The 16,746-nt window shown below is 38.8% G+C and overlaps 1 protein-coding gene across 2 annotated transcripts in view; it reads right to left on the bottom strand.

The window, feature by feature from the left end:
- Positions 1-16,746, bottom strand: part of FAM81B (family with sequence similarity 81 member B) — a 39,933-nt gene that overhangs the window by 2,037 nt on the left and 21,150 nt on the right. For both annotated transcript variants that reach the window (XM_075193282.1, XM_075193289.1), the window contains exons 6-8: positions 7,927-8,033; positions 4,943-5,078; positions 278-473 (exon numbers count right to left, since the gene is read on the bottom strand). In XM_075193282.1, coding sequence (XP_075049383.1) covers positions 278-473; positions 4,943-5,078; positions 7,927-8,033 — 439 coding nt within the window. The remainder of the gene's footprint in view (positions 1-277; positions 474-4,942; positions 5,079-7,926; positions 8,034-16,746) is intronic.

The following is a 16,746-nucleotide window of genomic DNA, read 5'->3' as shown; positions in this document are numbered from 1 at the left end:
GAACCGAGCCTGTTGTGATTTAATATTAATTTAGTACAGAACTGAAAATTGAGCACCTCCTATATCTGTACTCAACTACAATTTTCTTCTCCTCTTTCAACAATGTTATTACAAAGAACACTTATTATCCCACCTCCCACACATTCATTTAAATGCATGTCGTTATTTCTGTAAACCTTTTTAATTAAATGCCCATGTTGTTTTTTTTCCTCAGTCAATGATATATAGATGATTAGTGAAATAGTTATTGTACAGCTAGGAGTGAGAAATGACTTGCCTGATCTGTATTCACTTTTCATATTCTCCATCTCGTCCCAGATTTGGCTTTCAAGTTTTGTGATTCTAGCAGCCATTTTGGCTGAAGCATGTTTCAGTTTGTTGATCTTAGATTCAAGCCTTTGCACATGTTCAGTGTTGTCTACTTTTAAAGTAAGGTGGTGCACATTATCCTGTAGACTCTTTTCTGTTGCACTCTGTCAAAACACCCAATAGGTTAGATCCATTACATTGTGAGAAAAAGTATATTACAGGGCCATGTTGTTTAAATTAGTGACAAATTACTATAAATGCCCAAATTATATTGCTACAAATAGTGTAAAGAAATGAACAAAATGATATACAAGTGTGTATTGCACCATGGACTGGAAAGAGTTAGTGGTACATTATATTCTTTGTCTTTCTGTGCTTCAAAACTGCACAAAAACTTGACTTAAAAAACCCTTTTGTGTCAGGTCTTCAGTATGACTGCTGTGATTAGCTAAAATTGAGGCTCCTTCTGTACTATTAAATGATGGGTGCAGTTGTCAGACAATATGGTAACCTCCCTGCTGAGGTTTTTGGCAAATCACTGCTGAAAATTGAGCCAACATTTGTTTGTTTGGAAATGAAAGTGGTGGTGAAATTTTTCTGGATTTGCCTTAATTACTTCATGTTCAGAATCTTGGCACATCTGACCGATACATTTACTAAGTGGTTGTATTTAAACAATGGCATTTCTAGTGTACTGTAAATGACAACTATGCACTTACTGAAATTATTATATCTATGATTCATAATGAACAATGCAGTTTTTAATCCACTGAAATACATCAGCATGTCAGTTTGGCTGTAATGAGTTATTTGTTCTCAGAAATGTGTAATTAAAAGAACAGGCAGTACCGTTAAAGAACTCATTAATTAGTGAAAGTGTATTAGTGTTGTAAACCGTGCTGGAAGCAGACAATCTGCTTATCTTCAAGCTTTATGCATCTGATACAGGATATGAAATACACCTCTATGTGTAACATTCTTTCCATGTCTATTTTATTACTGTTGTTATCTTTTATTTGTAAAGCTTTAACATATTCTGTACATTGAGATTATGAGACACATCACTACAGTTACATGAAACAGAAGCTATAGATGGCCTGCCGACATGAGCTTACAATGTAAGAAGAGTGGGGAACACATGATACATAAGGAGCTGCTGGTGAGGACAGTCTGTGTGGCTGTTGTAAGTCTGCAGCATTTTTAGAGACTGATAATGCTGCAGTCATTGTCGACTGGCATTTCTGTACAGCTACCGGTGGTTTGTCACAGTTGGAATGAGGAGGCACGAGACATAAACCCCACAATCATTCTGGATGATTTTAACATCCCAATTGATTGTCCACATTCTCCTTGTGCCTCCAAACTACCCTCTCTATTTTCCTCTCTTGGTCTGTGGACTGACTGTTCTACTTAATGTGATGACCTTGATCGTGTTTTTCTCTACACTTTGTTCAGTTTCAGATTTCTTTCACACATCTTTCCCTCTCAGAATATCACCTTTATTACCTCCAAGCTCTCGTCCACTACTTGAACCACTCTGCTCTCAAACTCTACCAAGCCTCCATTTACCTGTAGAAATCTCACTTCTATTAATTTTCAACACCTTTCCATCTCTTTGCAACAACTCCTCTTCTCACTTTTTACATTCTCTTCTGATCAGGCAGTACATCGTCTCAACCAAACCCTAGTGACTGCCTTTGATCAAGAGGCTCTAACTACTCTTTACACTTGGCGGAAAAGCGCTGCCTTTAAAAACTTTTTTGCAAAATAGAATAAGATTGGTGAAAGTCTCATACTTCCTATGGCTTCCTGAAATATGCTGCTATCTTTCACTCCTATCGACATACTCTGGACACTGACAAACAAACTTTGAATCCGTCATCTCCACTCAGGCTTTTAAATCCTAAACACCTCTTTAATACATTTAAATCTCTCTTTAACCGTCCCAAACCAACCCCTCTGACAACTGAGGTGAGATTAAGATGGTCAATGATTTGATCACTGCTAAATTGAAAGGAAACTTCTCACTTCTCTTGGACCCCTTGGCTGCATTTGACACTGTTGATCACCCACTTCTCATGCAGACACTACCCTTCCAAGGCTTTACACTGTCCTATCCTGGTTCTCTTCCTACTTATCAAATCACTCAGTGTTCTCAATGAGCTGAGAGGGTCAGGTACAAAGTACATGGTGGGGGTGGATGGTGAGTGCAGACCAATAGATGCCTATTATTCCACACGGTCACACACCCCTAGGCCTAGACCCTCCAGCATACCACTTCTCTTGGAAAATGAATAAGCTCCTTTGAATTTCAGTATCAACTCAAGCTTTTTTTTCCCCACATCCATATGGGATATACACAGAATTCGTACATATCACACACAAGGCACTGCAAAAAGCCTTTCATCACTGCAGTCTATTTTGAATGCAACAGCTAGCCTCATTTTCCCTGCAAACCGTTCTACTGCTGTCCCACTCTTACTCCCTACATTGGTTATCTGTATTTTGCCAAATGCAATGTAAAACACTTTTATGAACACACATTCTGTATTTCTTACCTCAAAAACCAAGACTGTCCCCTGGCCTCCAAGTCTTCAAAAAACACAAAATCATCATCTGATTGGTGTAGAAAACCAGTCCTACCAATACATTTTAATAAAATTTTTGGTAAATCACTTTTTTGCGCTGAGGTTTCCCATAGAAGATAGGTAGAGTAAATCTAATGAATATATAAAACGGAAAAGAATACTTATATTGGTTGATGGTATAGTGTTCAAATTCTTTCAAGCGATCATAGGGAATTGTCTGATGATAAACATACCATGCGGAATCTCTCTTTATCAAGGTAAAGATCCAACGAACAGGATCGAAACTAGTTGGTGATTGCTACCGTGTTTTCTCTGTGTGTTTGCCGGCCGAGACGGGACTCGTTTAGACGGATACCTCGGTGATTGTCCAGCAAGCTTACTTACTCCACCTGGACATTACTGATTCTTTGTCAACATCTTTCCGTGCACGGACTACCCGCTGGGAAAGCGCACACAGAATATGCTGATTATTTTATACTCCGCGGTAGGAACATCTATGTTTTTATTTAATAAATGTTTTTAGCTACTACCTAAAAAGTATACCTCTCTCTTTCTTACATCTACCGAGAGGTTTTGAAGAAGAAGGGAGGAGCGGAGGTCTATATTTTGAAGTGCCAATTTTAAAGAATCTACGGTGTAAGTAGATTGAATTGTGGGGCATCCCACACTATATATCCACCAGGACTATTCCTACATATGGTGTAACACTGATTATAGTACCAGTTTTCTAGTCCTAAACATCGGGATTGGAGATTTTAAAAGTTCATTATACAAAAGTGATACTTAAGATTTTATACTGTCGTAACATACAGTATTACACTATTGTATATTCTTTCTCTTCCGCATGGTATGTTTATCATCAGACAATTCCCTATGATCGTTTGAAAGAATTTGAACACTATACCATCAACCAATATAAGTATTCTTTTCCGTTTTATATATTCATTAGATTTACTCTACCTATCTTCTATGGGAAACCTCAGCGCAAAAAAGTGATTTACCAAAATTTTTTTCCATATGTGATTTATACTTAGGTGTAAAGTTTTAATTCTCTGATTTGCAGCAGTGGTATATGTAGCGCTGTAAGGGTATTATATATTTTATTAACTTGTCTACATTTTAATTAAAGTCAAGTCTTGCTGACTAACTCACTCCAAGTTCTGCTTTTTCAGAGATTATCTGCTAGAGGACAGAGAGACCTTGTTTTTTACCCCCAGAAATGTATATTGGCCATCAGGGTGAAGTTTAGCCAAGTGTTCTTCTTTAGATCTATAAATGTGGGTTGCAATATCTCAGGGCAGCGCAGTTAGAGCTGGTGTTTTGCTATCAGGCTTTCATCTCAATACAGACATTTCTGGTAAGATAGTGTAAATATTAGTATTTCCTTTTTCCATATAGTTGCATGTAGATCTCTGCTATATGTTCCTTCATATCCCCACAGGCCTCCACTAACAGGCCATGCTTTCTTCTGGATGTTTCACAAAGGCTCCCAATGCTGCAATTTCAGATTAGATTGCTCTTTGTAAAGGGAGCTTCTAAACTGACATATACATATTCACCGCTTATATAGAACCTCGACTGCTGATAGTTATTATCCTCCTTAGTCACTTAAACTAAAAGAAAGAAGGATCAATTCATTTGGTGCTCCTTGAGGTCTGCTGCTTCACAAGATGGTGAATGTCCGTGAACTAAGTTCAATAGCGCAAAAATTCCTGCATTGATTGCAGATTTATCAGGTAGAATAGATCCAAGTGTTGATCAAAGCAGATTTATCTCGGTATGGGCCACAGCTAAAAGATAAAATGCCCAAGTTCTTTGGCTACCAGACCACGCACCCCATGGATAGTTACTTATCACACACAATCCTATTCACTCCAGGCTTATGATTTAGGCTCACTACAAAGTAAATAGATTTAAAAGATCTTCAAATGAGGATATCAATCTGAAGGAAACTTTATTAGTAGCCTTTAAATTAACACTTATCTTGGGAGGCAAATGGTCAATCTGCAGAGCTCATACTGTAAGTAATGCATTGTGTTACTCACCGTCTTTTCCGTCACAGTATTAAGGAGTTGTTGTATGTGCTGAGACTGCTCTACAGCTGATCGTTGTAGCTGTGCTTCTGTCCACTTGTGTTGGTTTTGGATTTGCCCTTGGATATCTTCAAGTAAGCCAGCAAGTCTGGGAACAAATAGGTAAAATTGAGGCTCCTTCTGTACTATTAAATGATTGGTGCAGTTGTCAGACAATACATGAATGTAGTCTCATGAATCAAGGAGCCATCTTTACCATTTGTGGTACACAACTCGAGGTCCTAGTGACTTACTGGCAATATATCCTATTACTTACAAAACTTCTAATTAATTGTTTTTTTCTCTTCTGCGCCATATTTACCTAATATATTATTCTAGTTCATTTTTTTAGTCCATGACATCCCCCTAAATCAGTTGTTGAAATTCTGATGTCATAGGTGTGCAAGAGCAGTTGCTACATATACCCTGCATGCAGAGACATGTCATAGCCTTAACCCATTCATTACCAGCGTCCTTTTATATGTTCCTGACCTCAACACATTACACAGTTTTGCTGTTTGTTTAACTGAAAATTAATTTTTTTACTTCTTTATATACCCTACTAAATTAATTTCACATTGTTTTTAATCTTTCTTTTGGAACTATAGTGAAATGAATATTGTTTTATTCAAGTCCATTACCCAGGTGGGTACATTTTTTTAAAAAAAGTGTGCTTTTCTTGATTCATCCCATAGTTACTTTAATCCATTTAGTGTAATCCCAGAGGGTAACCCCAAAATTGTATTGTATAATTCTCCCAAGCCTAGGGATAGCAAATATGTGTATGTTATGTAAGGTACCATGGAGGTTTGGGGCCTAAACAAAATGTGTTTTTATTTTTTCATTTGATTTATTCTACTTTTATTATTAAATGGAACCTTTCTCCTTATTGCCAGCACTGATTGATACATATATAACAGACATACCAGAGACTTACATCCAGCGCCTCCATCAGTGCTGACAGATCAGGAGACCACAGCCTTTCCTTGCTTTATGGAAATCCCAGATGACTTCATAGGTTCCCTACTGAGCTATACACTTAAGGCCATGTATGGGCTGTGGTCTATGGCTGCCATAATCAATGGACTTAAATTTAAGATAGCTCCAAGACATGCGCATCCCATATATCTGTGTATCAATGGCAGAAGGAGGCTGCAATATCTTATGTCCCTGTACATAGTCCGGTGAGACAGATATTTGTGTGACTGCATCTCATTTAATACATCTTTTGCTGTTTTCTGTTCATATGTTATTTTGAGACCATTTAAATCAACATGTGTGTTGTATTTTTTCACCAAATAACACATACACACATATACTTATATATAAATATACTACTTATGATAACTTGACTTTAAGGGGCGTATTCAATTGTTAGCGTTAACGCTAACAAAGGAGCGCTCGAAAAATCTTACCGTTAATACGGTAATTACTAGCGGACTTTCAGCTCGCAGCTCCCCAAGCTGCGCGCTGAAATTCCGCGAGTAAACTACCGTATTAACGGTTTTCGCGCACAATATTACCGTATAAACGGTAATATTTTTCGAGTGCTCGTTTTGCAGCGTTAACGCTAACAATTGAATACGCCCCTTAAACTTGATTCAACCTGTTTTTTTTTGCTTTTTACCCACAACAAAGAATACCTTTAAAGTGGTCCCATCACCTACACACAGTTGAGACAGCTATTTTGGACATATTATTTATGAGGATGCAGCTTATCAATTTACTGGCCCGGCGACATCCTTGTGCATTGATAAGTAAAACATTGGTTCAGCCCACAATATGACTGCCTCCATTGTGTTTAGGTAATGGGTTCATGAAATACTGGGCTATTCCACCACATACAGCATAACAAACATTTACCATTTAATGAAACAGCAAGTGATGCAATTACCACGGCAGTTCTAAGTTTGATATTTTGTATTGATTAGTCTCTTGGTTAGTGCCAAGCTAGTCATTACATACAATAAAGAGGTTAAGACAAAAAGTCTAAGATGAGCAAGACAATATAAGTGGGTGTTAACCTTAAATAACAATATGTATTCTCTAAATATATAAAATAACATTATTTATTAGATTCATACATTAAAAACATATGTAAGCACTCTATAGAGATGTATGGGAAGTACCAATGGTAAACAAATTGAACCATTGACCAGCTGGAGAAACTGCAAATAATTGATGCAACTAAAGGTGCTTTCACAAGATCTAAAATAGTAGCTCAAAGTGACCATGCTGTAAAGTAATGTCCACAAGCCAGATCATAAAGGAAATGGTCTATTGGCAGTGATAATGATGTATTAGCCTTTACCCAAGCAGACAAAAATACGTTAATAGAATATCCAGTTTACTAGGGGTCAGAAAGTGATGACCGTATCCTATGATGAGATCACAATCTAAATGAATCTCCTTCTAAGCTGAAGAATAGATAAAATGTATCCAGCAATTCCACAAGAACTGTTTCCTCACAGCAAACAGGACGGCAATCAGTCACGTTTGTAGGAACTGCAGTTCAATATGAAAGGACACGCGATTAATGTGTTGACAGATGTCCTGTGTTGATATAATGTAGCAAAGTCAGTGAAACATTTGCCAGCTAGTAACAATATAGCGCAATACAAAAGTCTCACAGAGGAGAAATCAATCCATCACTAATTTCAGCATAAAACTTCAACGTGAGCGAAAGCGTCAAAGTTACAAATAAAATAGTTACCTGGGCTGATGTGTTTCTTCTTAAAGTTTTTGTCTAAACCTTTCTATTGTGTCTGTGACTTTACAGTGGCCTCTTTTTCGAAGCAGCAGACTTCTGTCTTTCTGGTTGTTTATAGTTTAATCTGCTGCTGCTAATAACTGATGCTAGGCTTATAGATCTTCTTTTAGCACCTAATATTTGAGTTTCATTAGCTAAAAGCATTTATTTCTGTACTGGGTTGCATAAATGTAATTAAAATACATACTTAAAATCAAGAAGTTGGATTTCGTGGTGTTGCACCCCCTCGGCACTCTTCACTTTATTGTTCTGTTCAGAAATAGATGTTTCCATTTTTCCAAATAGCTGCATTACCTAATAGAAATCCAACAGGGAACATGAGTTCTTACATTAAACAGGCACCATTTACTCTGAGCACTCATGAGAGATGGGAGTGCAGCTCCTGGGAGCTAGGATAACATTGCTGCACACATTTTGATAATTTCTCAATTTAGCAGTTTATATTCTACAAATAGTCCAAGTCCGTCCTGGATGAGGAATTATGGAAGATGAGATTGAATGCTGAATATCCAGCACGTCTGTACAACTGAAAGGGTAGCTTGCTTTAAATTTTTAAATAGGTCAGTATTATTCTATACAAATCAATTCACAATATATAGTTTTGTAATTATCTGGGAGCCATCAATTGCAGTTTATACCCAAAACCCAGGACAATCGTAGATCTTGTGCTGCAGTAGTGAGTGTTGGATCAGGGGTACGAGGTACATATGTAGCTGGTCATTAATAATTAAATAAGGCATTCTCTTTCAGTACATTCACAAATAAGATAACTTAAAAATATTTATGCATTTATTTTGTTGCATGATACATAAGTGATTTTACTGTGAATAACACAAATACTTTTAAGTGTGCAAAATAACACTGTGACAGGATGGCCCTCCTATGCCACCGTATGTTGTGTTGCTGGGGACCGGCTGGGCTGGCCTTGCCACCTTCCCCTTTCTTTCTCCCAAATGCGCCCTCTAATTGCAGTAGGAGGGGCTTTTGCTGCTGCCACCACTAGGCTCCTTAGCGGCACCTAGAACAGCGTCCTTCTCGCTGCTAGTGTACCCCCTTGCTGGCACACCTGACCCCTTGCCTTCAGATCAGGGTTGCTGTGTATGGTTCCCCCTGGCCTATCACACTGGCCAGAGCTGCAGTTAGTGGGCAGAGTGTTGGTACTGGAATGCTGGGTCCCAGCCTCAGAAGAGCCAGATAACAGATTAGATTGGGTCTAATCTGCAGATCACAGGAATTATAGGAGGTAAGTAGGCATCAAAGCAAGCTCTTGAATCAGTGATGTTTATTAGCTAAAGTGTCCTTATAAGGACAATTACATACACTAGTTTACGGTACTAGTGATCTCCAGAAGTACAGATGGTATAACAATAATACATGGTCAAAAACTGTGCTTTTTTTTTTTACAGATTTACACAGATACCCTGGCAGGACGTAATCCAGCCTCCTGCCCCTCTAACTAATCCATGTGCTTAATGAAGCCTGCACATAAATCAGCCTGGAGGAGTTTAATACCTTTTTACATTGCTGCTAGCGGCCCCACAGCATCTGAGGTTTTCTATTGAATGTTTACCATCAGGATATAACATTAATCTGTGATCATTTGCATCCTGATATTTACACACACATGAATTCCACCAGCCAGTCTAATTACTCCTTCTGTGCTTTTAGACTCAACAGACGTGTTGGCCATTCAGTGATGAAAAGGTCTAATTAACATGAGATTACCTGTCTCTAGACAGTTGGAAACACACATCCCCTCCACTCAGATGCTTCTTGGGACTTCCTATAGAAAAGTTACAAAACTAGACTGATCCCAACCTAAACAAATACAATACACACAAACCAGGGATGCGGTAAGATTGAAAGAGCAGCTCCTTTTACACAATCTTTACGACGCTTGGCATCTCACATATCCCTCTTCCAAATCATACACGCACTACTCAGCCCCTCATGATTTATACACTAGGATCGACTAGTCTTTTGTAGACCACCTGACTACACAGAAAAAAGAGGATGTCCAGATTCTACCGGTTTCTTGGTCCGATCACGACGCGGTGGAATTGACCCTTAGCATAGCCCACCAAAACGATACGCGTCCAAAATGGAGACTCAACAAAACTCTTCTGCTTAAAAAAAGAACACGTTTTAGGAATAACACAAGAGATTACAGAATATATTGCCCTTGATTATTCTCCAGATATATCCCAAGCCATTCTGTGGGAAGCACATAAAGCCACATTACGAGGGGCCTTTATTAAGATATTCTTTCTACCAAAAAAAGAGGAGATTAAACTCATAAAATCTTTAGAATTAGACATTCACCGCACCACACTTTATCACCAAAAGCACCCTAAAAACGTATCTATTTAAAGCTGTTGGCCCTTGAAGGCCAACTGAATCAACTTCTCTCTAAAAAAGCGGCCAAAACCCTCCTTTGCTTGAAGCAAAAATACTACAAAAAAGGTGATAAAGCCAACTCGATTTTAGCCCGCAAACTAAAAGCTATACGAATGCGAAATAGAGTTACTGCTATAAAATCCTCCACTGGCTTCCTACTCTATAACCCAAAGCACATAGCACATAGATTCCGAGAATATTATGAATCCCTTTATAACATCATTACAGACACTCTTCTTCTAAAATCCAGCATAAAAAGCTACCTTCATTCATGTTACCTCCCTAAAATAACCCCTGCACAACTTTCCTCCCTCAATCATTGACGTTATTAAATCTTTGAAACGTCAGTCTGCCCCTGGACCTGATGGGTTTACATCACTTTATTATAAAAAAAATCATCAATCCTCTGGCTCCCATGTTATTAGGTTTGTTTAACTTTATCCTATCCGGCGGCGAGTTTGATGGGGTGACCACTGGAGCAGGGATTGTAGTCATCCCTAAACCAGGTCGGGATCCCACCGAGGCGGGCAGTTACCGCCCCATCTCTTTTAAATGTTGATCTAAAAATCTTCACTAAGGTTCTCGCAAACAGATTGAGCCTGGTGCTGCCCTCTTTGGTGCATCCTGATCAGGTGGGATTTGTCCCAGGCAGACAGTCCTTAGATAACACTAGAAGGCTGATAGACCTGATCCACATAGCTAATACAGAGACTCTCCCGGCGCTGGTGGTTGCCTTAGATGCGGAAAAGGCCTTTGATAGAGTCGCTTGGCCCTTCTTGTGACAAACGTTAGTGAATATGGGTATTCAGGGTGACTTTTGTCGTGGAATCTCAGCATTATATCATAACCCTACAGCCTCAGTGCTAGCCAATGGTTTCACCTCTACCCCTTTCATTATATGTAATGGCACCAGGCAGGGATGCCCGCTTTCCCCCCTTTTGTTTGCCCCCATTATGGAGCCTCTAGCTGCTCGCATACGAAACAACCCCAATATTACTGGTATTCCAACTAACACTAGACCATAAAATAGCCTTATGTGCGGATGATGTTATCTTATCGCTAACCCACACATCATGCTCCCGAACCTTTTAAAAGAGATTGGCGCTCATTATCCAACTATAAAGTGCTGATAAATCGAAAATTTTAGGTTTAAATATTGCGCCTGCTGAAATCCAGACTCTAAAAACGAACTTTAACTTTAGATGACAATCTAGACAACTTAAATATCTAGGGGTATACTTAACCAAATCTTACTCTCACCTTTTATGCTGCTAATTTTCCAAGATGCATCAACACTATAAAGGCTGACCTAACACAATGGTCCAAGCTTACAGTCTCTTGGTTTGGTCGCATCGCCTCTATTAAAATGAATGTATTACCTCGTCTCCTCTACCTATGGCAGACCCTCCCTATCCATATCCCCCCACACATGTACTTAAAAATTTACAGCAGTCCCTGTCGAAGTTAATTTGGGCTGGCCACAAATCCAGAAACCGGATACGGCTTCTATTTAAGCACCAAACTGTGGGAGGTCTTGGTTTGCCAAATTTAGCAAAATACTATCAGGCCTCCCATCTAGCACAGTGTGTCTTTTGGCACTCTCCCCCCTCGCAGCGTGTTTGGAAACAAATAGAAGCTGATCTACTGAATCTGTATTCACCCTCCTCCTTACTTTGGTCCACATCTCAATACAGACCCAGTCACCTCTGTCATGTCCCTACAGCTAAATTTTCGGTATCCATCTGAGATCGAGTGACTCGAATATTTGACCTTCAGTCCCGTTACCCTCTGCTAGTCCTATTGTGGAATTCCATTGATTTTCTCCCAGGATTAAATCATAAAGCTTTCCACCACTGGACCCATCATCACCTTATCTTCCTATGGGACATAGTCCCCATGAACATTTTTCCTTCATTTGCAGAAAAAGATATAATTTCCTAACACAATATTTTATCAATATTTACAAATTAGACATTTCTACAACTCCTTGCCGAAACCAGTCCCCGCAGATCTATGCTCTCCTCTAGAATCACTCAGTAGACATCCAATCTCAACAAGAGGTCTCATATCCACATTATACCAGCTGATCAATAATTTTGGCCTCCCTTCTAAAGAGCCACACGAACTTGTGTGGGAGAAAGACGCAGGTGAAATTATAGACCCCAAAGAATGGACTAAGATTAGATCTAACCTAGCCAAAACCTCTATATCTGTCCGAATCAAAGAAAATTCTTTCAAAATCTATAGCAGATGGTACTTGGCTCCATCTCGTCTTCACTCTATATATCCAACTTCCACGGACAGATGTTGGAGAGGATGCCGTTGTAGAGGCTCCCTGCTGCACGTTTGGTGGTCCTGTCCCAAGATAACTTCATATTGGCGTCCGGTTCATGAGCTAATATTCTCCATTACACACATTGAAGTGCCTGATTCTCCTCTATACTCTATATTACCTAGATCAATATCCGATGTATCTCGCCCAACTCAAAAATTGATTAGACACATACTGAATGCGGCCAACTGTCTGTCTCTCTCACTGCTACCATAAATTCTATCTGGTCATCCTATCGCCTAGAAAGTATTACTGCCACTCTCAATGATACCCCAATACAATTTCATGCAGATGCCTGGACATCTTGTTACGAAGCAGAACCTCCTCTTTTTACCATTTGACATTCTCATTCTCATATACAGTCAGGTCCATAAATATTGGAACATTGACACAATTCTCATATTTTGGGCTCTATGCACCACCACAATGGATTTGAAATGAAACTAACAAGATGTGCTTTAACTGCAGACTTTCAGCTTTAATTTGAGGGTATTTACATCCAAATCAGATGAACAGTGTAGGAATTACAACGGTTTCTATATGTGCCTCCCACTTTTTAAGGGACCAAAAGTAATGGGACAATTGACTCAAAAGCTATTTCATGGACATGTATGGGCTATTCCCTCGTTATTTCATCATCAATTAAGCAGGTAAAAGGTCTGGAGTTGATTCTAGGTGTGACATTTGCATTTGGAATCTGTTGCTGTCGACTCTCAATATGACATCCAAAGAGCTGTCACTATCAGTGAAACAAGCCATCATTAGGTTGAAAAATCAAAACAAACCCATCAGAGAGATAGCAAAAACATTAGGTGTGGCCAAATCAACTGTTTGGAACATTCTTAAAAAGAAAGAACACACCGGAGAGCTCAGTAACACCAAGAGACCCGAAAGACCACGGAAAACAACTGTGGGGGATGACAAAAGAATTTTTTCCCTGGTGAAGAAAAACCCCTTCACAACAGTTGGCCAAATCAAGAACACTCTCCAGGAGGTAGGTGTATATGTGTCAAAGTCAACAATCAAGAGAAGACTTCACAAGAGTGAATATAGAGGGTTCATCACAAGATGTAATCCATTTGTGAGCCACAAAAACAGGAAGACCAGATCAGAGTTTGCCAAACAACATCTAAAAAAGCCATTACAGTTCTGGAACAGCATCCTATGGACAGATGAGACAAAGATCAACTTGTACCAGAGTGATGGGAAGAGAAGAGTATTGTGAAGGAAAGGAACTGCTCATGATCCAAAACATACCATCTCATCAGTGAAGCATGGTGGTGGTAGTGTCATGGCATGGGCATTTATGGCTGCCAATGGAACTGGTTCCCTTGTATTTATTGATGATGTGACTGCTGACAAAAGCAGCAGGATGAATTCTGAAGTGTTTAGGGCAATATTATCTGTTCATATTCAGTCAAATGCTTCAGAACTCATTGGACGGCGCTTCACATGGACAATGACCCGAAGCATACTGCAAAAGCAACCAAAGAGTTTTTTAAGGCTGACAAGTGGAATGTTATGCAATGGCCAAGTCAATCACCTGACCTGAATCCGATTTGAGCATGCATTTCACTGATGAAGACAAAACTGAAGGGAAAATGCCCCAAGAACAAGCAGGAACTGAAGACATTTGCAGTAGAGGCCTGGCAGAGCATCACCAGGGATGAAACCCAGTGTCTGGTGATGTCTATGCGATCCAGACTTCAGGCTGTAATTGACTGCAAAGGATTTGCAACAAAGTATTAAAAAGTGAAAGTTTGATGTAGGATTGTTTAGTTTGTCCCATTACTCTTGGTCCCTTAAAAAGTGTGAGGCACATATAGAAACCGTTGTAATTCCTACACTGTTCACCTGATTTGGATGTAAATTTCCTCAAATGAAAGCTGAAAGTCTGCAGTTAAAGCACATCTTGTTTGTTTCATTTCAAATCCATTGTGGTGGTGTATAGAGCCCAAAATATGAGAATTGTGTCAGTGTCCCAATATTTATGGACTTGACTGTATAAATAAACCTTATACATTATGTACCAATCTGAGATGGCTATCTAACCTTACCAGTCTCGCTCCTCTGCGAACACTGACAAAATCAATTCCTTATATGTTCCCTACTGACCCCCTTCCACCTTGCCTCCATCAACCCTTTGTCTGTCTCCCTACAGAGGTTTTCTTCTCTGAATAAGGCAACCTTTGTTTCATGCCTCTTTACATACGTACTGGAAACATAATCACAAATGTTTCCAACGCTAATTTCTTCTTTTTGGTATTATTTATGACAAGCAATTCTTCTTCTTTTGTGTTACATATCTGTAAACCTGTTTATATAACAAATAAAAAATATACTTTCAAAAAAAAGAAAAGTTACAAAACCCAAACATGACATACTGTCCGAAATCCATACATTTCCATCAAAATGATACCAATATATATATATAAAAAAAAAAAAGTACATTTGCAATTGTGTAAATTGGCGCCTGCACCACTAATTGAAATAAATTTCTACAATTATTTCTACGTGATCCAGCCACAAATAAGTTATTTATATGTGATCCAGCCCAAACACTATTGAGGTATGCATATTATCCACATAGAGGAATAACATTTTTAAAAAAAACCTGCCTTTAAATCTTTGCTGCCCACCATGTATTAAACAATCATAAAATGACAAAACTTGTTCAAGCTGCTGTGTTTCTTAATACAAAGCATATTCCTGTTTGCCATCTCCAGCTATTCTTGTTACACAGCTATACATAGTTACCAGGGATTGCTGTGAGAGAACTATGCGCCAGTAAGTCAGAGGACCTGATTCATGAATGCACCTATCTGCCGATTTGTGCGCATCGTAAACAAAATCACTCTGCACATGCCCAGAACAGTTAGATACATCTGTGAACGCAAACTTATCCGCTGCCTTGTTGACCGCAAAGGACACTAGAGCCTACTATTTCAGGAGTGAACGGGTGGGGAAGGAGTCGTAGTCCATGTACAGTAGTGGTGTGCCAAACTCAAGCGCACGCAGCCACGTCCGAATCCAGCTCTGGGCATCTCAAAGTTACTTGTTTTTCTGCCGTATCTCTTGCTACAGGTCTAGTCTATGTCCTGATCAGTATTGATGACCGTCTCGTATGCATGTTATAACATGTGTTTTCATTCACAAGCAACTGTAAAAATGTATTTTATGCTCCGTAGACATTAACAATATTCTAATAAATGTTGTTCATGGGGGAAAAAAAGCACTTTTTTTTAACTTTGATCATTAATGCCATTATTATTATTAACAGGCGACATTAATTCAATAATTATTTTTTCACTGTGCTTTCTGTAGCTAATTTATAATCCACAGGTATTGGACGTATCCTCCAGAGTCTTGTGTAATAGAGCACAGCAGACCTACACCTGATTTTAACAGCGCACGTATCTTGAGATCCGTGCATTGATGACCCCGGGAGTACACAAAGCCTAAATACGTGTGTATAATACTAAACGCAGGCTGCGCTCTGAATGTGTGCCTTTATGAATCAGTCCCAGAGGCTTCACCCTCCTCAGGTAATTTCCTAATTAGTATTTTTGGATCATGTTATGAATCAATGCTATTAATATTAAATCAAGTACATTAATCTGAATTTTAGACCTAAGGATTACTTTTTACCAGTCTCCATCTTAATGTTTGATAGTTAAAGTATTTTAGGAAAGGTAATTATTTCAATGTAATTATTTGTAATGGCCTCTCACAAATGACATATTGCTGCACCACTGAGAGTCTGACATCGACAGACTGTTCGAAAGATAAAGGTAGATGGGCGCCAGTTGGTTTCATGTGCAGTCCACATGAAATAGGTGAGAAAATTAAAGACGATGGGGGGTCATTTATAACTATACGAACTACTCATCTTCTCTTTTTAAACCTACTATCTACATCCACAATGCACCCAAAGTTTCTTCTGTGAAAGACAGGATTGTAGCCAATTTGTTTGTCTCACAGGGCAAAGTCTAGTCTAATTATTGACTACGACCACGACCTAATAAAAGCAGCTTTCTCAATATACTGTTGTTTAACGTCTTGTTTGAAGATAAAATGGTAATGAAACAGCTGTACATGTACATATAACGTATCTGTGATAGAGCAAGATACAGTAAAAGACACAAATGACACAGCTGTACTAATGAGTCAGTCTTCACTGTAATTTTTCTTTTTATGATTCTGCATAAAGATCTTGATGGGTCTTTTATCAATAACACACAAAAAAAAATCCCTCTGGGTCACAGAGATAAAATACAA

This window comes from Mixophyes fleayi, chromosome 1 (genome assembly GCF_038048845.1).
Source record: "Mixophyes fleayi isolate aMixFle1 chromosome 1, aMixFle1.hap1, whole genome shotgun sequence".
In the NCBI taxonomy this organism is placed as follows: domain Eukaryota; kingdom Metazoa; phylum Chordata; class Amphibia; order Anura; family Limnodynastidae; genus Mixophyes; species Mixophyes fleayi.
This window is presented reverse-complemented; position numbering and strand designations above follow the sequence as displayed.